We start from the raw sequence: 25180 nt of genomic DNA on the forward strand, positions 1-25180 counted from the left end.
GCAAAGTAATGATGGTGGGGGTGTCAATGATGTTGCGCCAAATTCTGTCCTGAGTCCTACGTTAAAGTTTAATTTTGATTCCTTTGTGTGAACGAAAAAGTTTCTTATCCCAATCTTTAAATGGATAATGAACATTTTCCATCATGACCTTTATTTTATTGTCATGTTCGTAAGAGTTTCGAAAAATATAAGGTATTTTAGATATTCAGAAAACACGTGAAGAAGCATGACACTGATCAACTACAATTCATTAAAAAAAAAAAAAAATCTTACAATGAAACAAAGGAACCAAAATTAAATTTTGAACGGGTATTCTAGCCAAAAATTGGAATAACAACTATCGTTACTGACAATAAAAGAAGAGGTATAACTTATGATGTTTGCACAGCTGCTACGTCTTGGTGAAGACATTAACCTTATTTGTGGTTTATTTTTATGTAAGTTTCAGAATGTATCCTATTCCCTCTATTTTCTTATCTTCTCTTTTCACATTGCTGCAGTATTACAGCGAAAACTAATTAAATTCTAAAGCACTAATTGGAGAAGACTGTGTGAGAAATATCTCGAAGAATAATCGTGAGACCTTAAAAAAAATTAATTAATTAAATTAAAAATTAAAAGTAAATAAATAAAAGAAGAATGAAGTTCCAATTTTTCGTGCCATCAGGTAAAAGTAATACAAAATTTTATAAATCAAAAAGCAGAATGCTAAAATAATAAAGTTGCAACGCGTAATCCATTTCTCAAGTTCCGCTCTTTCTCCCCAACATTTTACTTCCTCCTCCTCCTTTCCATCTAATGTATAAGCGAAAGATTATAATCCACATTTTAAAAATCATTACATGTTATAATGTTTGTCTGTATACCTTTTAAAGGGTACTTTGTTTTCTATGTTTAATGCACGATTTCTGTATTCCAACAACAGATGTACAAATGATCTTCACAATTTGAAACACTCGTAATTCAGTTTAATGACACTCAGAAAATTAAAAATGTTATCAAGAGAAAAAGAAACTAAAAACATTTTGTTTCACAATATCAAGATGCGTTTTCTACATCACAGATATTCAACGTAAAACCCTTTTCTTATTAGACACACATTCAGTTTATAGTCAAGTTTTTGCTATGCACATTGTAGCATATCACGATGGACGGATGCACAAGTTTCTATGACGCATTCCCATAGATAATGCATGGTGGATGGTATCGGTTGTCTGTTGACTATATCTTTAACACAGCACAGGGGGAAGGGGGAGGGGAGAAATCACAGAGCGTAATTTTCGAGAAACTAAGAGACCGAAAAAAGTAATTTACTACCAATACGACTTAGAAAACGGGCTGGCTGGGTGGAAAGCTTGTTCTGCTGCAAGATGTAACCTGGAATGTAATGTTTCAGATGCGGCAACAGTCATATCTATATCGTCTCTACAGGTGAGTAATTGGTGCGGTTGAAAGTCTGATTTTGCGTCTGGTGGGGAACTACTTTCTGTAGTACAACTAATTCGTAGACCGAGGGCATGCGTATGACGTCACAAACTTCGTAATGGTTTAGAAAACAGTCTGGAATGTCAAGCCAGTCGGAAGATAATGTATTGTTGAACAAGATCCTATGAAAGCGCAGCATGTAGAACTCCAACTGCGAGTGATTTTCCTATGCGAGCTTCAATGTGTAAGGTTTAAGCACTTTCACTAAATGATTTATCAGATAGAGAAGGAAAAACGTAGCATGGAAAAAAAAATTACTACGCAGCAGAAAACCAGCGGCGTCATGCTATGAAGCGTCTACGTAGCGGCGACATCTTGGAATGCTAAGCTACGTGATAGCGTAGCACGCTCAACTTGGAGAACCCAAGCGGCGGAAGAAAAAACTTAATTGGATGAATGGATCAGTAAGAAGTACAGGAATATGAGAGGATAATAAATCAAAAATATAAATTAACGAAAAAAATTAAAAATGATAAATAATAATAAATGATAAAAGAATAATATCAAATAAACTCTTAAAGATAGTAAAGACAATCACATGAAGTTTCAATTTCGACCAGTATATATCAACCGCCAAAGGATGATTGTTTGCTGCTGCCATCTAATGGCGTGATGTGCAACTTCAAGCATTATACACCTTTTTTTCAATAGTACTCAATGGGACATGTACAGTCATCGTTAGACGTGAAAATGTTAATGAATTGATTCCATTACGAATGCGGCCGAGTTAATCCTTCTAGCTATTTACTGAAAAAAGAAAGAAAGAAAAAAAAAAATATCACTGTCATTTAGGAGTTATCGTGTAGACTAACACACGAACGTAGGTCATGATTATCCATTAAGGGTTAAAGGGTTAACTCCATAAACGAACTCGACCGAGATAATTGCTTTACCTGTCTATTGCAAAATACATATAAATAAATAAATAAATTCGCTTTAGTTCAAGAGTTATGTGGACTAACAAACGGCCTTAAGTTATCATTACCCGCTAAGATGTTAACGGATTAACTGCACTAACGAACTTGACCGAGATAAAAGCTCTAGCTATCTATCTCTAGCTCTAGCTATCTAGCTCTATTATTATTATTATTATTATTATTATTATTATTATTATTATTATTATTATTATTATTATTATTATTATCAACAACAACAAAAATTCACTTCCGTTCAGAAGTTGTCACATGAGGAGCAACGGACGTACTAACATACAAGCAGACGGACGCGTTCTAATACTAAAATGTCCCAATTGCGTGATCCTAACAATTTAGTCGAAAAATAAGAAACCTGCCAATGTAAAATTCTCTACACCAAACATCCCAGCCCAAGTATTTACATGCGAACTAAAAACAATTTATACATAGCAGTATGTCGTTTCATACTTACTTCTTAATAACTTCTATTGATTCTGATATAGATATTCCACCAATGGCGAGACAGCATCGGATCTCTGGAAGCCCTTCTTGTTGTAAAGATGTCGTAAAATGTTTTATGATGTCATGAGTTTGTTTTGCTAACTCTCGAGACGGGCAGATAATCAATCCTACAGAAAAAAACATAATAATAATAAATAAACGCTTGATTCATTAATCATATATATTATAAAATATATATTTTAAATCTGTATCAATTAAAGTGAATCAATCAGTGTTCCAATTAACAAAACTGATTTAATAACTATCGAGACGTCTCTCTTTTGTCAACATCTATAAAATCCTCTGACACATTCTGGTAGCAAGATTAATCCTATATACAGATGAAATTATTAGAGATTAACAGTGTGAATTTAGACGAAATCAATCAATTATCGACCAGATATTTACCATTCGCCAAATACTCGAAAAGAAATGGGAATACAACATCCTGCAACATCAATTATTTATTGATTTCAGAAGGTCTACAACTCGATTAGGAGGGAAACATTGTACAAAATTTGCCGAATTTGGTTTACCATAGAGGCTCTATTTCAATTAATCCCAAAGTGAAGTCCGAGTATAGAAATATTTGTCCGCAAGCTTTTGCGTCAAGAATGTTCTGACACAAGAAGATGCGTTGTCGCCATTTTTATTCAATTATCTCCTCGAATACACTGTAAGGAAAAATAAAGATAACAACCAGAGCCTAGAGCTGAATGGCTTATGCTTATGATGTCAATCTGATAGGAGATAATGTAGGGATAATAAAAAGAAATAAATGGTCTTATTAAACGTCTGCAGGGACATGGGTTTAGCAGTACATGCAGGGAAAAGTAAATACATGAATATTCACCGTGACCGTAATACTGCAAATTATGGATACATTAAAATACTTATTTCCTTTCGACAAAGTGGACACTTTCAAATATCTAAGATCAACATTAACAATTTAAACCTATTAAGGTTGGTTTAAAGGGACAAGTTTTGCCGATAGATGTCACTACAGTCTTCATATTTCTCCCATGTATTTTTTATCTTTCACGAAAATTCACGATTTCTCTTACAAATTTCAACGTAGAGACTTCAAATTTTTAGAGAAAGAACTTCATAACCTATCGAAGGCAACAATCCGTGTCGATTTTTTATTTAGAATTTTTTCATTGTTGAAATGGCTTGATTACTGAAATGGATATCCAAACTTTTAACAATATAACTGTTTCAACAATGAAGAAAATTTTAAATAAAAAATCGGCACGGATTGTTGTCTTTGATATGTTATGAAGTTCCTTCTCTAAAAATTTGAAGCCTCTACGTTGAAATTGTAAGAGAAATCGTGAATTTTCGTGAAAGGTAAAAAATACATAAGAGAGATAGGAAGACTGTAGTGACATCTATCGGCAAAACTTGTCCCTTTACACTAACCTTAAACCAATATTTATTTTAGTGCATAACACTTAATTTACCATAATAGACTTCATCAAACCATGTGAATATGTGAAGAATGTTAATCAAGGATTAACTCAACTTTGTAGCTTGACATTATTTGTAAAGAAACTAGTTAATAAAATACATTGGAGAATTAAAAATGGAAAATCTTGAACTTCATTTTCTTCAACACATGATTTTGACAAACCGAGACAATGTGACGATGTAGTGTCGAAAATAACTTAATAATGCATTGTGCTAGTAAAAGAGAGAAATGTACATTTTCAAATACTATAGTAAATTTCGTTTTGAGTTTAAAAAGGAATTTAAACAAATCACTTAATATATATTAAAATTTGCAGATAGCTCCTCCTAAGCATTTGCGAATTATGAACGAAAATTACAAATTCTATTTACCATATGGTCCTTCATTCTTAATGAATGGTAATCTGCACTCTTGCTCTAAGCAGAACATAATTAAAGGTAGGACGAATACCAGAGTTTTTCCACTACCAGTAAATGCAATGCCGATCATGTCTCTTCCTGATAATCTGTAAAATTCGAACGACAGATGTAAAGAAATAATAATAATATAATGTATAACCTTAGACCATTTACACTTCTGTTAGTTTTCTTTAAATCAAACAATGTACACTTATTTTAAAATAAAAATACTGTATTTACATCAATTAATTAAGCTTACCAATTACTACGTCCTGCTATAATTATCCTATACAATTTTGACAGATTCATCTGCCATCATCGGTAGGCTAGAGTCCTTTACAATATATACACATTCCAATGTTAAGTATATGGAATACTTTACCGACCACCATGTCCTGACCGAAAAAATTCGGTGTTGTAAGTTCTCCCTTGATCACTATTAATATCATGTCAATTTTGAAGGTTACTCAAACAGCCTAAAAGGAATTAAAAAAAAAAAAAAAAAACGCAATATTGGATCGCAAAAGCTTCGCTCCCTCTGCTCATTTACATGTATTCATTTATTACTTTTTATTTGTTGAGTCTAATGTTCCACGAATATGCACCGAGACTAAGAAAGATGGTGAAGATCATAATGCATAAAATGGTAGAAAGTAGGAGCAAACAGAAGAACCACGAGAAAACCTAAGCATACAATGTTTGTCCACCACAAAGCTTAACTGTGCAAGGAGGGATCGAACTAAGGATCCCACGCACAACAGATGAGTATTCTACGCCTGAACTACTCTGACCTTCTCTGATCTACATGAAGATTGTTCATTTTGAAGAGTAAATAGTCCCTTATAACAAAATCATGAAACAAGATAGTATGTTTCTGTTAGATAACCCTAAGCTGAAATAGAATTATCATTCTATTTATGCTAAGGATTGCCTAACAGAAAGATAGATTTCGTGCTTTAACCTTCAGATTTGTAGGATTTAACCTACAGATAACAAATTTATCATTTAACCTACAGATTCATCATTATCACAAATAAAATTACTTAAGTATTTATTTTTAGAAGGAATGATCGATTGATTTTCTTTACATTTTTTATGCAATACCGAGGTTATAAAGACGAAACCCATTACGTACATAGGCTTCAGACCATGCCGGGATTTCAATCTAGTACATTTGAGAAGTTTGCACACACTACCATGCAAGATCACCTTGAACAAAATAGGCCCATCACATCATACTATCTCACCCCCACGGAAGATGGATTACAGAACAACGTCATTTTGAATAACTAGACGTTACTCGTTATTCGAAAACTGTTTTTGTTTAAAAATGAAGCTGTTTGAATTTTAAGCAGTAGTAATCTTCATTTCTTTTCACTTTTATTTTAACTAATTACACATGCCGCGGTGGCTCCATGGTACAGCGTTCACCTCTGGTACTTGGGAGTCCCTGATTCGATCCTAGCTCGCGCCAAATGAACTTTGTGGTGGACAAACACCGTGTGCGTGGGTTTTCTCGGGGTTCTCCCGCTTCCTCCCACTTTCTTCATTTCACCATTTCATTAATTTCTCATCATCACAGTCTCCTTTAGCTTAGCCGGCATAATCGTGGGATGTAAAACTGGAAGATTTCATTTCATTTTTAATTCGCTGTACGAACTACATTTATGGAAATCGATCGACAAATTTTAAGTACGGATGACATTAGCAAATATAGTGAAAGTTGATGCTAGTTTACAATATATATATATATATATATATATATATATATATATATATATATATATATATATATATATATATATATATATATATAGTAAAAATTAAAGTTCAAAGTTAAAATTCGAGCAAGTGTCTGTTTGAGGAATCCAAACTCTCAGTAGTCCATTGGTGAGACTTTCATGGATTTCGCAGGGATAGACAAAAATAGGATCACTTGAATTACCGTCTCTTCTGCTTTCCTTGCATAGAACGTCTGGGATGATTGAACGATATGGCTGGAGACAGTAAAAATCCATACATTTGTGGGTTCGTCATCGTTCAAGTGGCGGGAATGTCTGTCATACAAAGGGTTCATGACTTCTTCTGGAAGTAAGCTGTGTTGATTTTGGTGTTGAAAGGCACTTCGACAAGTGGCAGCGATCCCGACTGTACATTTCGCCACTACCAGAAATCCCTTGGAAAACTTTTCTTTGCACTGCAGCACAAAGTCAGAACGACTCTTATGGTCTGTTTGATGCTAGACAACGGATCGAACTGTTGATCTCATCTACCTCTCATACGAGGTACACATCTACTTCCACTTACCCCTGCAAGATATGTTTCGTAGTTATCTGGCGTTAGTGAATCTCTTCTCCATGCGGGGTTCTGTGAGCAGTGTCCGCGCTTTCAATACGTGGTTCTTTCGGATGATGTTGGAAACTGTGCTTATTTAGATATCATGTCGTATAGCCAAACTTCTTTGTGCTGCAGGTGTCCTACGTCATTACTCTCTTAATGGCGCATACTGTATGGGGGAGGGAGTTCGAGCGAGCTGGGACCGTGTTATCTTGACCATTTCCGGCCGACTACGTACCGCATAGGCTTGTTGGGTAGATCGTCAGATGATGATACTTACACCAGCTTTGCTGACAATCAAATCCTCTTCTTTGCACCGTTTATTGCTGAGTGGCTATAATGGGTGACAGAAAATCTACAAACCCCTCCCAGAAAGTTGTCACTTTTACCTTCATCGTTCCACGGACAGTATTCAACTGATAGTGTCCATCATGTACAGTTCCCTGTGTAGCTATCAATGTAAAAGGATATAGCAGGTGTTAAATGCGTAGTTCGGGAGGATCAGTGAAAGTCGATTATTTTTCTTCGTCAACCTTTTTAATTACGCATTTTAATACTCATCTCAATACTTTTTGTAGATATCTCTCATCAACTTTATACTATACTTAAATCGGCTACCACTCAATTCTGAGTATTAAAACGCAGGCTTATTTTATCAACTCTCCTAAAATTAAGTACATGTTCGTATATTTCGAACACCGGCTTTGCTCATGCTCAGGATTAAAATACAACACAACACGCGTACAGCTACAAAATTAAGATATGAACACAGAAACAGGTAAGAAAATCTATGGAAAACTATATAAATTATAAATCCATGGAGTTGGAAATATGCAAGCGTGGCTAAAAGTAAAAAGAAAAGTTTAGTCCGCTTTTCCTTGCGTCCTTGTGTTAATACTTTATCTCATTTTATCTGAACTGTTTTAATTACCTGTCCTTAGGATGAGCATAGCTAACGTAAATGTTCATAATTAAATTGGAAAGCTAGGAAAGAAAGCCTACACCGCGACCCCAAAGTTAAAAGGATGTTCAACTGCAAATAAACTAAACAGCACTATCGATTCTGCGTATGTTAATGTTTAGCATAATCGTAACTACATACATGATATACTTACACTGTAGGAATTCCCTGAACTTGAATGGGAGTGGGTTTTGAAATTCCTTTCTTCTCCAAACCACTGAGAATACCCCTGGGAAATTTCATATCACGGAAAGACTTGATAGGCGGTGGAATATCTTCTCCTTCCACAAGAATTCGCATTTTCTGCCTTACTCGCTCATGGCGCTTCTCAGACATTTCAAGAATGTAGTGAGGAGGTTTCCAGCTGAATCAAAATAAAAATAATCAAATATTTTAGACAAATCTGAGGATATTATGAACTGTTAGTCGCAAAAATTTACAATAAAATTTTATCTGTTCTCTTCTTGTCAAGATATAATTTTCATTTCAACTTCAAATTCTTACTTAAGATAAAGGACTTTCTTACATTAATTTTAGAAAAGAAAATTAGGGCCAAATGTATCACAAAATCAATCTGGACGCATCTTGAAACAGAAATACTCAAAAATATTTCCCACAATCTCACGATCAGATGCTTAAAACTACAGAGTTATTACATGTTCTGACCAAAATATTTCCGCCACTCCTTAGTTTCTACAGAAAGCCATGTCTACAGCAAATTTCTATGAACTCCTCATTCTACTCTTTCACAGACAACCTTGTTCACCTTCTGGCTTTTCTTTTTTTTCTTCTTTCTTTTTTTTTTGTTTGTTTGTTTGTTTTGTTTTATGGATTACTTTTACATACTTTACTTCTGCTCTTATTCTCATACATATTTTGCCCTAGATGTGTTCCTACAAGATCAGATTTCAACGAACATTACAAAACCTCTTTGGAAAATACAAAAATGACAAAACCTTTCGTTTAAAAATGTATGCAGTACACAATTTTCGCAAAATAAAGAGGTAATACAGATATGCTAAAGGGTTTTTCGATTTCAAAATTTATATTCTCATATATTTAAGGAAAGAAGTTCTTTTCATTGATCTCGTTCACAACCGCCTTAATAACATATTCCATTTTCATACTTAAATTACTTTTCAGTCGTGCACCTGTTTTAAAAAGTCTTTCAGTTATGCATCACACTTCTCCTTTTTCAACAATTTTGTGTCATGTTTACTTTTTTCTCTATTGTTGTCAATATTCTTCGTACTTCTGGCACTTTTTTCTTAAACTATTATTCTGTGCGAATTCAACTTTCCTATGTCTCTTACTTCTGTTCTATTAGCAGTGATTTCTGGACTGAAATAGTGACATCACAGCATGCTTGTTGTTAAAATGATCACTTCATTTCTTTTCTTTCTTTTTTCTTTAAGAAGTCTAGCATAAAGCAATGCTAAAGTATTACGTTCCATATAACCATCATTACATTAAGATGAAACCGGCAAAAGCAATCAATTTCCCAGTGAAAGCAAGATCATGTAGTAACAGCAAGGTGAGCAGCAAGCAGGGTGCTAGAACAGAATAGAAAAGAGTGCCACGATAACCAACAGAAAGTGACAAGATCACTATTCCAGTCTATTGACTGAAAAGCCTTATTCGACCGATGTATCTTCGCGCATGAAATATAGCCCAATTTTTATTGTTTTTCTCAAATGCTTTTTCTTTTCATTCATTACTACATATTTCTTAATAATGATTATTTGTTCTGCTACATTTTGAAACAAGAAACTCAAAATACGTATTACTTCTTACAATTTTACGAAAATAGTGTTTCCAAGATTAGCTTAATTATGGATCATATGCTCACATTAAAGGTATGGTAATCTCCAAGTATTACAAGGGAATTGATTTGCTTGGAATTTAAATGGGATTCCAACTCATGTGTCACCACGAAAGATTACAACTGACAACATAAGCCCAGAAAGCATGCATGCTAACTTTCTAATTCTTAATGCTCGAAAAACCTTCGACATAAGCTATTTATATCACAAATATATCAATCTTAGCTTTTATATATATATATATATATATATATATATATATATATGAAGACTATTGTAGTTTTCCAATATACTCGGTAGCAGACCGGCTGTTTGCAATTGGAAATAGTACATTTGGGAGGTACCAGAGGTTTGAATTTCGTAAACCTACGTTTATCAATCAAAGTTATTTAGGGAAAAGGAACTTCTTGCTAAATAATTCTTTCTTCAGCTATCTTTTGTTGTGAATTCATTGAAAAGAATTCCATGAAATGTTTCACTCCCTGACGATGGAAATCATTGTTACGTAATATATGGATAAATCAAGTTGTATCTAAAAAAAAAAAAAGGATAAGGTCACTATTATGTAAAGAAGTCGTTCATGCGAACGTACACAATATATGTGTGAATATAAAATGACTAACATACCTTGTTCTGATGGGGTCTTCATACTGGATACCTTTAGCTAACTCGGCAACGCCCATCAAAGCCTTTTTCTCAGCTACACTTTCCAAAATTTTTTCTTCTTCTTTTAGCTGTCTTTCCATCGCACTCTCTTTCTTTGCTGTAGGGAAAACAAAAGTACAGACAATATTTAAAAAATCAAGAAGCATGATAAAATATGCTTTAAGTAAGGATTTTAGAGGGATGGTAACTATCATTAAATTATATGCATATAATGAAAAAAGTAATCTCATTTTCCAACAATATAAGTACAATTTGAATTTTGGAATTGCACCAAAAAAGTGTTGTGTATGGTTGCTATTTGTTACGATTCATTCCCTTTTCACCTCTTCACTATTCTCTCTTTATGATTCATCATTATATACTTCTAGTATTACAACACCTCAAATGCTTAACACACATGGTTCGATTCTCAGTAAGGATTTGACCTAGCACCAAGAGACCGTTGAAAGCTAATGGAATAAAGAAGTAATAAACTGCTGTCTAAAATGCCACAAAGAATGTAGTTTTGAGCCGATGCTCTGATCATATCACCATACTTTAATGGGACATGGGAACAGGGCAGCACAGTGCTAGAGTGCTCACCTCTGGTACACGGAATCCCTGGTTTGATCTCCGCCCACGGGAGTTTTGCACAATATTGTGTTCGCAGGTTTCTCTCGTGATTTTTCCGGTTTTCTCCCACATTCTCATTCTACCAATTATTTCTGGCGTGGGATACCCGGGTTAGATTCCCGGTTGGGAGTCCATGTGGTTCGGATCCCACGTTAAATTGCAGGACCATGCCTCGTATAGCCTCGGTGATAAATGGGACACTAAACTCCAAATCAACCTATCAATGTATATTTTTTGTACTCAAATAACTCTTCTTTTCAAACGATCTACTACTGCAAATACTTTGCACTTTTATGACATACATAGGAAAACTAGTTTTATAGAATTGTGTTCATCATTGAGTAACAATTGTAAAGTTAGTGCTGTGAAGAAATTTCATGCGAGTTTCGTAGGGTTGCTGGCCAAGGCAACAGAGATTGCTAAGACAATTGACTACAATTAAAGTACATTTGAACGTACAGGCCATGGGCTATGACCTTGAAGTCCGCGGTCAACCCTTAGAAAAACACTGTTATTACCAATAGGTAGTCGGTACTTATGTAGAGTTTGGCAATTTCAAGCATTTCTAGGAATGATAAATCGCTTTGAATCCATCTCAAGGCTTGCTTTGTTTCAATCTTCATTTAAAACGATCTTAACATATTGATGTGCCCCAGTATTAAATCGAACTGGAAATCAAACCTGGGTCTCCTATGCCCAAGGCGTGTACTCTAACCATATAGGTACAAGGGAGTTCTACAAGGATTTTACATTAACATGAGTTTAAATCTCATTATTTTTTAGCTGGGTGCATGAAAAAAAAGTGCAAAATAAAATATCGAAAAGTGGAAAAAACTTTCATGTGGAATTCCTAGAGAGGTTGCCGAAGGAAATAGAAACGACTGAAAGAGTTTAGTGCGATTAAAGTGTATATGAACGCAGTAAGTTAGTTTGTGTATGTATTTAACTAATTGTTTTTATTTATTTATGCGTCAAATCATATCCTTTTAGGTATAGTTCGACCTTATTTATTGCGTCTATAGAATATTTGCGCAAAATATTCAAAATTTCGTGAAATTAGTAAGAAAAATTTTTAATATCAAGAACAAATAAGAATACAAGATTTGTCATAGAAATTTGTGCTTAATTTTTGTGTCATTGTTGTGCTAAGTCCGGTTTTGATAATGGATTGATGTGTGATCTGATGCGATGTTATGGATCTGGTCTTATTGTAATATGCATATGATTTTTCTCTATAAATATGTGTTCTTGTTTTATTTTATTTTATTTATTTTCTTTTTTCAGCTATGACACGAAGAAAAGATTGACGTTAAAACGTGCGTAAATGGGGGTATTAACTCTGCGCTGTTGACTGAAAAACAGGGAAAAGACGTACAATTTTACCGCAACGAAGGTGAAATCACTGCGCTGGATAGTGAAACGAACAATTTACGTGCATCAACAGCACAAATGAAAACCAAGAAGTGGAAGAAAAGTGGTACAATGGACAAAAACTTGGATCGGAAAACCTTGAAACAAATCAAGAAGACCCCATCATTCCCTGTATGTGATTTGGGCGAAAAGTGTGGAACAATACAGCCAACCACTAAATGGATAAAAAAAAAAAGAAATAATATAAAGTCCTACAAGAAATAAAAAAGTGCCAAAGGGATAACTCAAAAATAAAATACCGCTATTAAAGAGACAAATTATTGTATCGCTTATTGCTTAACAAAAATAACCACTGCAATGTGTTGGATGACAAATCTTACTCCAAATATTATTTGTTGATAACTGCCACTGAAAAATCTGGCTCTAAGGTAATCGTCTGGCACGCAGTTTGCCAGTTTGGTGAAAGAAGCTCTCCCACTTTAGCAGGGTTGGCTGGTTTAAACCAAGGTGGTTTAAACCAGCTGGTTTTTTCAAAAAAAACAACTGGTTTAAACCAAAAAACAAAAAATGTTCGTAAAAGTGTAAGTGTTTGTAAAATCTTGATAAACACACATTTGTGGGTTATCACGTTTCACTCCGTATATTATTCGTATTATATTCAGACTTAAATTCCCCATTCATTACTCAAAAAGATTATACTACAAAAGCAACTTCTTTTTACAAGTTTATTTTGTGATTTTTTTGTAGTTGTAACTATTGTCATGTAATTGCAATCGAAGAAAAATTCTAAATATTGTTTCGTTTCAACGTTTACTATTGATAAAATACATCGAAAATGCCGTACTTTGTGTGTGTGTGTGGGGGGGGGGGGGGGTCATACAGACACCACGAGAGGCATTTAGTGAAATAAGTATCTTTGGTATCTATTTATGTATAAATGAGTTTGAGCCAAAATGGACTCAAATAATTCGTATCTTTATTCACTTTTCTTATTGATATGCAGATTAAGTCGGTGTATTTCTTTAATTTGGACCAATAAAAATCGTTGTTAAGTAAGAACTAATTAGTTCTTCTGTACTCCGTAGTACTTTGAAATTGTTCATATGTAATTCTGTGTAATGGTTTCACTTGTGCAACTGTTTATCTTTTTGTCCTTCTGAAATGACTCTTGACAGTTATATTAAGAAGCATGTAAAGATCAGTATAACGTTTTTTTTTTTTTTTTTTTTTTTTTTTTATTATTATTATTTATTTATCAGGATTCCTTCGTGAGTGAGTCGGCAGACGTATCGCATTTGTGGCCAATTAGTCCTGGATCTGAGTTCAAATGGAGGACAATTTCTCTCGGATGTAACTCGAGAAGCGGTTTTTATTCTGCTTTAAGCTTATGTGACCCCTTCCAGCATAACCCGGTTGTTGCATAATAACATCAAGGCGAAATAAACTTATTTCTGTCCATATATGATATGAATATATAGAGCAAATCATTTAAACCATAAAAACCTGGATTAAACCAAAAAAAACGGTTTTTTTGGTTTTTTTAATAAAAAACCATGGTTTTTGCCAACCCTGCACTTTAGTGAAGTCACAATCAATGTACATGTGTTTGTCACACAGTTTCTTGAGAAATATCTCACGCCTTTCCTGCGGAAGCACCAATGTACAGTATGATTCTGGTCAGTTTTAACCACAAAACACTACTCAAATCTGACACGTGAGTGGTTAACGAAGCACAAGGTGGAATATGTAGAGGGGGAAAAAAAATACAATTCCCAACTCCACTTAACTTCGTTCAACTGAGCGAAACGAGCCCATCTTGAAAGAGGGTACGTAAGGCACAGAAATGCGTTGAAAATGTCACATCCTTTTAACTTGCTGGCCAACAGAAAGGCAGATGAATGTACAGTGCAGAATCTCAGTGCAATATCACGAAAAACATTTATTTATTATCCAGAAAAACTATGGCCATACAAGCTTGAGGCTGTTTCTTGTAACTTAAACGTATAATACATATATATTCAAAGAGGTGAGTACATATACTTCTTCCAATCCCATTTTACAGCTTCTCGAAACGTGTGTAAAACTTTGTAGGTAAAACCTTATTTCCTCCTGAAAAACAAATCTGGTCTCCCGAAAGAAGATTACAAAGCATAGATTAAAATTACCGGAGGATAAAATAATCCATTGAAGTAATACGTCAAAGTAGTAACTACTTGTAAGGCAGAATATGTTCCTTGAGTACAATCTCAAGTTTTTAATCATTCTTACCTTCCGCAAGCTTCTTGAGTTCCGTGTGTTGATCCAATAAACTGATATTTGATTTTCTTCCCCAGACCTGACCGTCCTCTTCTTCACCATTCTCTCTCTCATTTTCACTGGATGATTTCCCTTTTTGATCTTCATCTTTCAGCTACAAATAAAAGAAACAAGTAATTGCTGAAATCGTCAATTCATTTCACCGTAAACAAATCAAATCTCATTTAAATACATAAGTGAAGTTACTACTCAAACTCATTCAGAGAGTGTACTAACGTGATAATCAAGAAATTTACCAACCTCCCCGATCCAAAAATTGAGGTTATACGTTCATTAAAACAGAAAAATATTTGCCCCCAAAACACCCAGAATTATCCAATGCGTACATAAGAATTTATTGCCTTCCTCAGCACATATTATTTCAGAAAACTCATGTTGGCTGCGAAATTATATCTTATTGATAACCTTTTTGTAAATAGGATCACTTTTCTCAATTCCAGTAGTCTTTTATAAAATTATAACTAATAATAATTAAAGAAATATCGCTTGTTAGTCCCACTTGTTTCACTTATGTTCCCTTTTCACTCTATTATCACGCGGAATTGAGCTAAGAAAAGTGACAACATTAAACAACTACAAGTAAAAAAAAAAAAAAAATGTGAACTACTTACTTTGATGTTAACAATACATACGAGAGTTACATGTGTAAGAAAACGGTTATATTTTTTTAAGTCATCAAGTGTGTTTTGTTTTGAGATTTTTAATTTCTGCAGAGTAATTTAGAAATGTTATTTAGTCCAATGATAAAAACATTATGTGAAGCCACCTATATGATTTAGATGCTCAAAGATATTCCCATGAAGAATATGCCAGGTATTATGGGGGCATCGAAATGATCGGATATAAATTTATAAAGCTATACACAAGGTATGTAAATAAATTTATTTACTCTTACATGGATATTATTTATTTTTAGGCTTCTAAAGTATGCTATGCGTAAGTATCGGATATGTCCATCTGTCTGTAAGCCGTCAGTATGTGCACAATTGGACAAGTATGAGAAGAAAAACGGTACGAGATATCGAGAAGCGGAATTTTGGAACCGATACAGTTCCTAAGAATAGGTTAACCCTCTAGTCAAACTGGAAGGGGATTAATTCCCGGTGGGAACAATCGGTCACAAAGGTGTCACAGCCTTTTCAGATCAGCCATCCTAAATGAGGTTTTTACTGGGTTTTCGTGATTCACATCAAGCAAATGTCGGGATGCTACCTAACAACAAAAAAAGAAGAAAAAAAGACTCAGGCCGTTTCCTTCGTTCCCCCATATCCCTGGGTAGTGTGATTACCGAGAGACATCATCTCTCATACATGTCGGGCTAAAATGGCCATAAATGCCGAAAGTCCACAAATATATAATCAAATTATAACTGATAAAGGTTAATCCCTTCTGGTTTCAACGTTAAATCTCATAGAACAAAAGTGGAAACATATAACGAAAGCTCTATTTATTTATTTTTAATCGATTCAACGTCTCAAGAAAAGATACTATCTTCAACCGTAATGCTCTACTAAAACTTGAAGTATTACGAATTTTCTACTATTCCCAGTTCCAACATTGATCTCCATTGAACAAAAACGCGGAGAGACAGCAAGAAGTGATTTCTTAAAATCGAATCAGCATCTTAAGAATAGCTTCCATCTCATCCATTAACCCTCTATTTAAACCGGTAGTAATACAAATTAACTATTTCCGGTTGATCGTTACAGAACAAACATATAGCGACAAGCATTTTTTTTTCCGGAAACGATTTAGCGTCCCAAAAGTAGTATCCACCTCCTCTGTTAACCTTCTATTGGAGTAAGAAGTGTAGAGATCAACCGTTTTCAGTTTCAGCATTGGCTGCCACAGAATAAAAAAAAAAGCAGTAAAGAGCGACAAGATTCTTTTTAGGGGGGAGGGGATAGATTAAATGTTTGAAGTAAAGGTACTGTCTTCATCCGTACTCTTCATAGAGCAAAACCAGTAAGAAGGAAGGGAGAGATGGCTTTTTGATCTGAAATGAGAGTTCCAAGAATAAATTTAATTTAGACCGTTCTCCTTCTACGCAAACCAAAGGTGTTGGAAATCTACGGTTGTCGGTTTCAACATTGATCGCCATAGTGAAAAACGGTAACATAGAGAGTAGTTGTTATTATTATTATTTAATGAACTGAATATCGCAAAAACATGTTGTATTTCCAACTTCTTTCATTCAAAAGTGTAGTAATCTAATGAAATGAAATTTTTCAGTTTTACGTCACACTTATATGCCGGCTAGGCTAAAGGAGACGGTAATAATGAGAAATGAATGCAGTGGTGGAATGAATAAAGTGGGAGGAAACGGGAAGAACCCCGAGAAAATCCACGCACACGGTTTGCTCACCACAAAGTTCAATTGGCGCGAGCTACAATCGAACCAGGGGCCCCATGCACCAGAGGTGAACGCTCTACCACTGAGCTATCGCGGCTTCCTGTAGTATTCTAATATTCCTTCCGGTTCTAATACTGATTACTACAAAGCAAAAGCAAGCGAGAAACGGCTTTTTGTATTGATTCTGGATCCCAAGATTAGATTTCATCTTAGTTTCATTCTTCTACCGACGTCAGAAATTGTAAGTACTAGTATCAATTTCCGGTTTAATATTTATTCTCACATAGTAATAATAGTACGAGATAACGAGAAACTATTTCTGGTGTGGATTCAGCGTTCGATAAGCATGTTCTCCCTCTATTGCAACCGGAACTCATAAATCTATTACCTCCTGTTTGAACAACACATTTTCTCTTTAGAAGTTTCGCGATATAAAGTAAAACGCACCCTTCTACCTGGAAGTGCAACTTTTATAGAATTGATATACAGAAAGTTGTTCGCTTTACATCCAATCATTTTTGACGAGTACTCATCTTAAGAGATACCGTGCCGCCACCACCGATCATGCTCTATTGGACCTCCAGCATTGTGGACTATCACACGGCATCGTAGTTTCCATCGCTGCAATTTCCGGCGAAGGACATGCATGGAAATTCTGTCTCACTCCACACTGCATGCTTTCCAGAGACCATCCAAGGTGTGCAGGCGGTGATGTTGAAGACGTCGTTTCAATAGTCCAAATGCGCATAAATCCATTGGACTGTTATTTGGGCTTTTCACAGGAATGTCTTCTAATGGAATGACACGAATTCCAAATTCCTCAGCCATTTCCTGATTAAAACGTAATGACGTTCTGGCGCTATGACTCGAAGTCTTGTCCATAAGGATCATCTAGTTCGTGTCAATTCCATACAATTGTGGGATGCCTCTCTGATTGATAGGTGTCAGAATGGATTCTTGGAAGTGTTTTACATTCACCTTCATGTTTTTGTCTACTTTCCACATCAACTTGCCCTCATATCCGAATCCCATAATAACCCTAAAGCCACGGGGGAAACTTTCCTTGCACTGACTAACAAAGTTATTGCGCCCCTTGCCGTCAATGTCATGTTATGTGATTGTCTGAATGTGATCACCAACAGTGAGATGGACATATGATTCATTCATTGTTACAAATTTCTTTCATTTGAAACCTGGCACTTTTCATACAGTTTCCTGCAGTTCGTCTTATGTTCGGCAATGTGGCGCTGTAGCAGGTGGGGTACACAGGCCTTCCGCATACACTTCGAACTGAGGCTTTTGCGAATTGTTTTGTTCACAATTGACGGTGCGAGGTGGAATCTGTGGCCCATATCACGCTGCATCGGGGAATTTTCTTCGCAACAATAGGTGGATCCCCTTCGCACTACGGGTGTCACCTTGCTTGCAGCCCTTCTCCTAGTAGTTTTCGTGGGTCAATGTTTCGTAAGGGATGCCTGTTGTGTGCACCGGTACGGGATACCAGTTGATTTTTGGTGCCATTTGATAACACTCACGCACCTACAACGTAAGACATAACAAAGCTTCAGCCAGCAAACCCATAGTCCCAACATGATACACCAGGTGGCAGCACCGAATCGAAAATGGTCGGATATACAGCGAACAATCTTCTGTAGGATATACAAATATATCAAGATACCATTTCTTTGATGATGATCATAAACGATATGTTCTATGCGATCCACTTATATATAGTATTAGTAAATTATCACATGGTATATACCTGTCCTAATCTTCCAAGCTTCGCCAGCTGCTGCTTCTTCCGTTCTTTTACTGGAACATAAGGCACATACTCATCACCAGATTCAGAACTGGAACTTGACTCTTCTCTGCGATATCTCTGAAAAATATACGTGAAGGTATTGTTAGGTGCACAGCACAAATAATATCTGCATATACTATGATCGCGCACAGAATTGGCTGGTTTAAACCAGCTTTTTTTTTTTTTTTTTTTTTTTTTTTTTTTTTTTTTAACAACTGCTTTAAACCAAAAACCAAAAATTTTCGTAAAAGTGTAAGTGTTCGTAAAATCTTGATGGACACACATTTGTGGGTTACCACGTTTCACTCCCGTATATTATTCGTATTATATTCAGACCCAAATTCCTCATTTATTATTCAAAGGGATTATACTACAAAAGCAACTTTTGTTTTTTGTATAAGTTTATGAATGTTTCTTATGTGATTTTTTAAATAGTTTGTTATTGTTATTATGCAGTTGCAATCAAAGAAAAATTCTAAATATTGTTTCCTTCTAATAATGATGACTATTGATAAAATACATCAAAATGCCGTACTTTTTGGGGGCGTCATACAAACCGCATGAGAGGCATTCACTGAAATCAGAAGTATCTTTGGTATCTATTTATGTATAAATGGGTCAAAGTGGACTCGAATAATTCGTATCTTTATTCACTTTTCGTACTGAACTAACTTGGACTAAATTAGTTCTTCTGTATTCTGCAGTATTTTGAAATGGTCCATACGTAATTCTGTATAATGATTTCACTTGTGCAATTGTTTATCTTTTTGTCCTTCTGAAATGACTCTTGACAACTATATTAATAAGTATGTAAAGATCAGTACAACGTATTTTTATCAGGAGTCCTTCGTGAGTGAGTCGGCAGACGTATCGCAGTTGTGGCCAATTAGTCCCGGTTTCGAGTCCAAATGAAGGACAGTTTCCTTCGGATGTAAGCCGAGTAGCGGTTGGATTCCGCTTTAAGCGTACGTGACCCCTTCCAACGTAAGCAGGTTGTTGCATAATAACACCAAGGTGAAACAAACTTATTTCTGTCCATATGTGATATAAATACATAGAGCAAATTATTTAACCCCTCCCCCCCCAAAAAAAAAGAGGTTTAAACCAAAAAAAACTTTTTTCTTTGTTTTGTTTTCAATAAAAACCATTGTTTTTGCCAACCATGGTAACGCAAAACTACTCATCAGAGAATACGTGTAACAATTCGACGCATACGTTAACGTAAGACTGAGCAAAATTACAAATATGAGTAAGACAAATAAAATGAACACAGATGGAATATAAAAAGTCTTATTCATTGAATTGTAAAATTATGAATTATTTTGAATCTGAAAGTACTGTAGGCTGATTCTGCCATAAATTATTCCTGTGAGTAAGAATGACAAACTGAGATGCAATTAACACTTTGGAGTAAACAGAGTGTAATGTTATTTACAGCAGCTCTTTCTGAGCAAAAACCAAAGACATAATGTTATCTTATCGTAAGTGATACAAAGTACAAATCAAAAGCTGTCTGTATCTGCCTTCATTTTCAGACTCATTGAAGTTGTCAAATTTCGAGCCACTAACCGAAAATTGATAATTTGGAGTGATTGTCCATCAAGTGAATTTAAGAACAAGCTCATCTCCTACCTACTCTACGTCATAAACAAAAAACAAAACATATTTTCCAGTGTCGAATGCAAGGATCCAGCAACTTTCCATGGAAAGGAGTTGTGGATGGAGTGGGTGGTACTGAAAATCTAGAGTAGCCCTATATGCGAAGATTACTGGAAGACGAGCCAAGGTACAGAACGCTGTAGAATTTGCAATGGTAATTGCAAAAGGCTTCTCAATATGAATATAATTTTCTTAATGCAGAAAGATGTAGGTGAAGTTAAGTTTGACTGGAATCTGGCCAAGGAAGTTCTACGAAATAAGAATACACATGACATCAGATGTGCGAATGATTATGTGTATCTGTTCGGCAACGAGTCACACGCCACCCATATACAAGAAATGAGTTGCTGAGACTCAAGTGTCATGTTACCTTATCGCGTGGTTCATACATACATACATGCAGAAGGGGATACAAACATTTTACCTGGCACATTTTTACTTGCGAAAATATACGGAAAAAGATATAGAAACCATATGTGGCACAGGTATCTGTTATGACAAGTTCTGACATCTGTGGTTTTCTTGAAGAAACATTCTGTGTGAAACATCATATATAATGACAATGATGAATCTGTCATAAATGTGGACGGCATAATTACAAAGCTGCCAACATCCATAATTACTTATTGTAGCATTGTAGCGTTTCCATGTGCTGTTATTTGAAACCAAGTGTTTTCACACAGTGTTACAAACATGATCATTTGTCACATATAGGATTTGAATTGGCATATGTGCTGTATCAAAAAGAAACAAAAAGTGTACTGCATTTTTTAGATTAGATTACATTACATTACGTTAGGTTAGGTTGAGTTACAAGTCAGTTACATTTAAAACAGAGGCGTGTAAACTTTCAGAAATTGGAATAGAAAATCATTATTCGCGTATAAATATGGCGTCCGGACGTATGCCATAGAAACTGCGGTGTAAAAAACCAACCAACCTCTGTTAGGTGGCCATGCACGATAGCGCGGGGATGCGTTCGAAGGGAACGGGCGCGTCAGGGATGGTGGGTATACACGTAAGCAAAGGTAGTGAAACAGGTGGATTTTGGCAATGGTATGAGTTTCAATAGCACTTGTCATGGCTTCGTACAAGTAGCGCTTCACTTGTGGATATAAAATACAGCTTCTATACACTATGCAGAAATACACTGGCGTAGTGGTCACCTAGCAGATTAGGTTACAATTTGATAAATCTCAAACAATTTGTCATAACCTTGACAAATACGCGTCATTTCAGCACTGCCTTTCCCGCCACTAAATCATAACAAGTATAGCTCTCCGCCAAATAGTTCCTTGCGCCTCCACATGCTGTGCCGCATATAACATCAAAAACAACTTCATAATTTCAACTATTCCCACCACATGACTTTCATTCCATTTTTGGACAGAAATCAAAATAAATTCGGTGCTGGTTTACTTTTGGCGTACCATCACATTTTGGAAGATTCACACGTAAAATTGAATACTTTGTATGAAAAGTCATAGGTATTTATAAAGAACAAACTTCTGCATGAGACAGAATTAAATACAAAGTAATACACCAGTATTTTAGGTTTAAAAGTGTAAAATCATTACAAGTGCATTACGACGGATAAAATAAGTGAGTGCATATGAAAGACGACATCTATTAGATGCTATTTACCAACGGCCGTATATTTCTGCACAGTGTACAGAACCTGTATAGTACGTGAACCGGCTCAATTCCCGGCGGGAGCTCATGTGGTTTGGAATCCACGTTAATCAGTAGGTCCACGTCTCATATAGCCTCGCTGCTGAACCGGACGTTAAATTCAAAATCAACTCACCTCAGCGCAGCGTTATGAAACTGACAAATGCTACTGAAATTCGTACTATTGTCACAACCTACTTTTTTGATTACCCTCGCTTATGCAAATACCCACCGTCGCTGGCTCGCCTGTTTCATTCGGACGCATCGTCGCTACAGCTTAGAACCCCCAGCTTCGACATATCTTACTCGGTTAGATAGCGTTCGTGCTTTTAGTGGCCACCTAGCACAGTTTCATGTGTTTTTACACTGCTTTTTATGTCACATCCGTACAACATATTTATATACAAATCTAAATATAATTGTAATTTTTCAACAATAACTTCTAATGGCCCCCTTAAATTTTATCTATGCCAAGTGAGATATATTCATGGCTCCCTGCGCAAAACATTTAGGAAACAATAAGAAGGAAACTAGTGAAAGGATTATAATTTTTTCAATTATTATTTCGAGTGGTGCGTTAAAAGTAAACCTTCACGATTAATTCTACAATTCACCCGATAAATCTCCTAAAATTGGTCCGGCGATACAGCACTTAATGCTTTACATTAATTACAATGTTAACATCTAGTATTATTTAATTACATTTAGTGATTTTTTTCATTAGACATTTAACAATAGAGTTTTAACGAAAAAGCTGTGCATGTCAATTCTTACTTCCGTTCTTTTGTCACACACACTTGACTGTATTAAAAAATACAGTATAGAAATGTAATAAGTTGTGTATGAAGTGGTATCTGTTCTTATTAACTAAAGGAAGCCTTTTAACGATATACAGAAATCCTGCTTAATCTCAGTTTCTGTGTATGGTCTAAATTTCCAATATTCCACTAGCTACCGTAAGTACGTCACATACGTACACAGGGTGTCTACTGGAATACCAGAAAGTAAATTCATGACTTTTTCATGACTTTTCATGACCTTTTTGTTCAAATTTTCATGACCATGGCGATAAAAATTTACCATTAGTAATAATAAACCCCTACCATCAGTGGCGCATCGGAACTATGCGGGTTGCTAGTCTTAAATATCACTTATTGTGAATCTTAAAGAAAGAATCTCGCGCCTTGTGGTCGAGCACAGAATAGCACTTGCCTAAATACGGGCCTGCTCTTACCAGTGAATCACTCTATATTGTATTTGAAGTTTTAATTCTGAATATAATTATCCACCTAGCAGAAATTTGTCTAAAATTAAGCACTCAGAGAACTGCCCAAAGACAAAACAAATTATAAAAGAAATTCGTTTTAAAAATATAGATCATCAAATTTAAAATTGCAAACTCAAACGAATAATATTATTTGCATAAGTCTAAAGGCCCAAAAATACACAATTTACATTTCTTAGAAGAAATAGCAGATCAGAAAGTTGGACAGTAAAAAGTTGTTACTATATTACAGAGACTAGAAGATGAAATGGGGAGCAGCTAGGAAGACAGTAAAGTACCAGTTAGCCAACACTAACTGGTGGGGGAAATTCTCACAATTACTGACCTGATACAATTGTTTCAGTACATGCAGTATGAGGTATGAAAGTATGAAGTATAAAAATATACTCTGAGATTTCAGATTTTCATGACCAGTTGGGTAAATAAAGGACTTTTTCATGACTTTCATGACCACTAAGCAAAATATATGACTTTTTCATGACTTTCATGACCAGTAGACACCCTGAAACCGGCTGACCATGGAACCGGCCTAATGTTGAATTTAAACTGAACATGGTGACTAGAAAACGATGTAATATCCGATACCACTTCATTACCCTTATTTCTACTGTAAAATTTTCAATTTTACTACTTCTGGCTTTCATTTGGGAACAAAATCCGAACTATATCTGAGCATAAACTTACTAGACCGGAAACCATACTGAACTATGAATTCGCAATTCTTCTTTAAGCACATTACACCACTGTAATACGCCAAATATGGTGTTTGGATGATTTTGCTATGTTAACTAAATTAATTACAAATATATACATCTTAGAACTGTAGTATTATTTCATTGTAACAACAACTCGTTATTAGGAAGATCACTGGTGCATTATTAGTGATATTACATGCCATTTACCACCATTATTTTATTTTATATACGTACCTTTCTAGGTGGTTCAGGTGGTTGTCCATTATTTGTTGATTCTTTATCCATTGAATATTTACGTTAGAATAACGTACTTGTTAACTTTCAAAACACACTTGTTACTTACAGATCATGTAAACAAACGTCAATTTCCCTTGTACTTACAAATGTAACGAATTTTGAACTTCAGTTTTTTACCAGTGTTGGCGATAGGATGTTATTTGCCAGATTCAAGTAAAACACCACAAAATACCTGCAGGAAATATTTCAACTTTTCAATTATGGTAAATTTTAGGACCTCTTTCAGTAACGATTTGTGTCAACGCTATGTAAAATCTGTGTTTAGTTTGCGATAATAGGAATAGCATTTATAACTAATTCTGGAAGTTTTGTGTTAGGTATGCACTAAAATTTTCGCTTAGCCTAGTACGGAATAAGGTTTTTAGGGGGTCTTCTGTACCAATCTTTGATATAAATTATCGCAAACTAAATTGCAAAATTTTGCGTTGCATTGATGTAAACCGATACAAAATGTAATTGGGTTTATACAGAGCGTTCAAAAAGTCTCTATACACCTGATTGTCACATATTAAAAGCAACGAGAAAATTATTTTACTCAAAATTTATTATATTTTATGGCATAAA

General features: G+C 35.1%; 1 protein-coding gene across 2 annotated transcripts in view; it reads right to left on the reverse strand.

Annotated features, from left to right (window-relative positions):
* abs (ATP-dependent RNA helicase abstrakt) overlaps positions 1–24748 on the reverse strand; it is a 77462-nt gene extending 52714 nt beyond the window's left edge. For both annotated transcript variants that reach the window (XM_081734371.1, XM_081734370.1), the window contains exons 1-7: positions 24554–24748; positions 18971–19087; positions 14808–14949; positions 10518–10653; positions 8222–8431; positions 4743–4876; positions 2872–3028 (exon numbers count right to left, since the gene is read on the reverse strand). In XM_081734371.1, coding sequence (XP_081590497.1) covers positions 2872–3028; positions 4743–4876; positions 8222–8431; positions 10518–10653; positions 14808–14949; positions 18971–19087; positions 24554–24604 — 947 coding nt within the window. In that variant the 5' untranslated portion in view covers positions 24605–24748. The remainder of the gene's footprint in view (positions 1–2871; positions 3029–4742; positions 4877–8221; positions 8432–10517; positions 10654–14807; positions 14950–18970; positions 19088–24553) is intronic.
* Positions 24749–25180: the final 432 nt, after the last annotated feature.

This window comes from Thermobia domestica, chromosome 12 (genome assembly GCF_964235325.1).
Source record: "Thermobia domestica chromosome 12, izTheDome1.hap1.1, whole genome shotgun sequence".
Taxonomy (NCBI): domain Eukaryota; kingdom Metazoa; phylum Arthropoda; class Insecta; order Zygentoma; family Lepismatidae; genus Thermobia; species Thermobia domestica.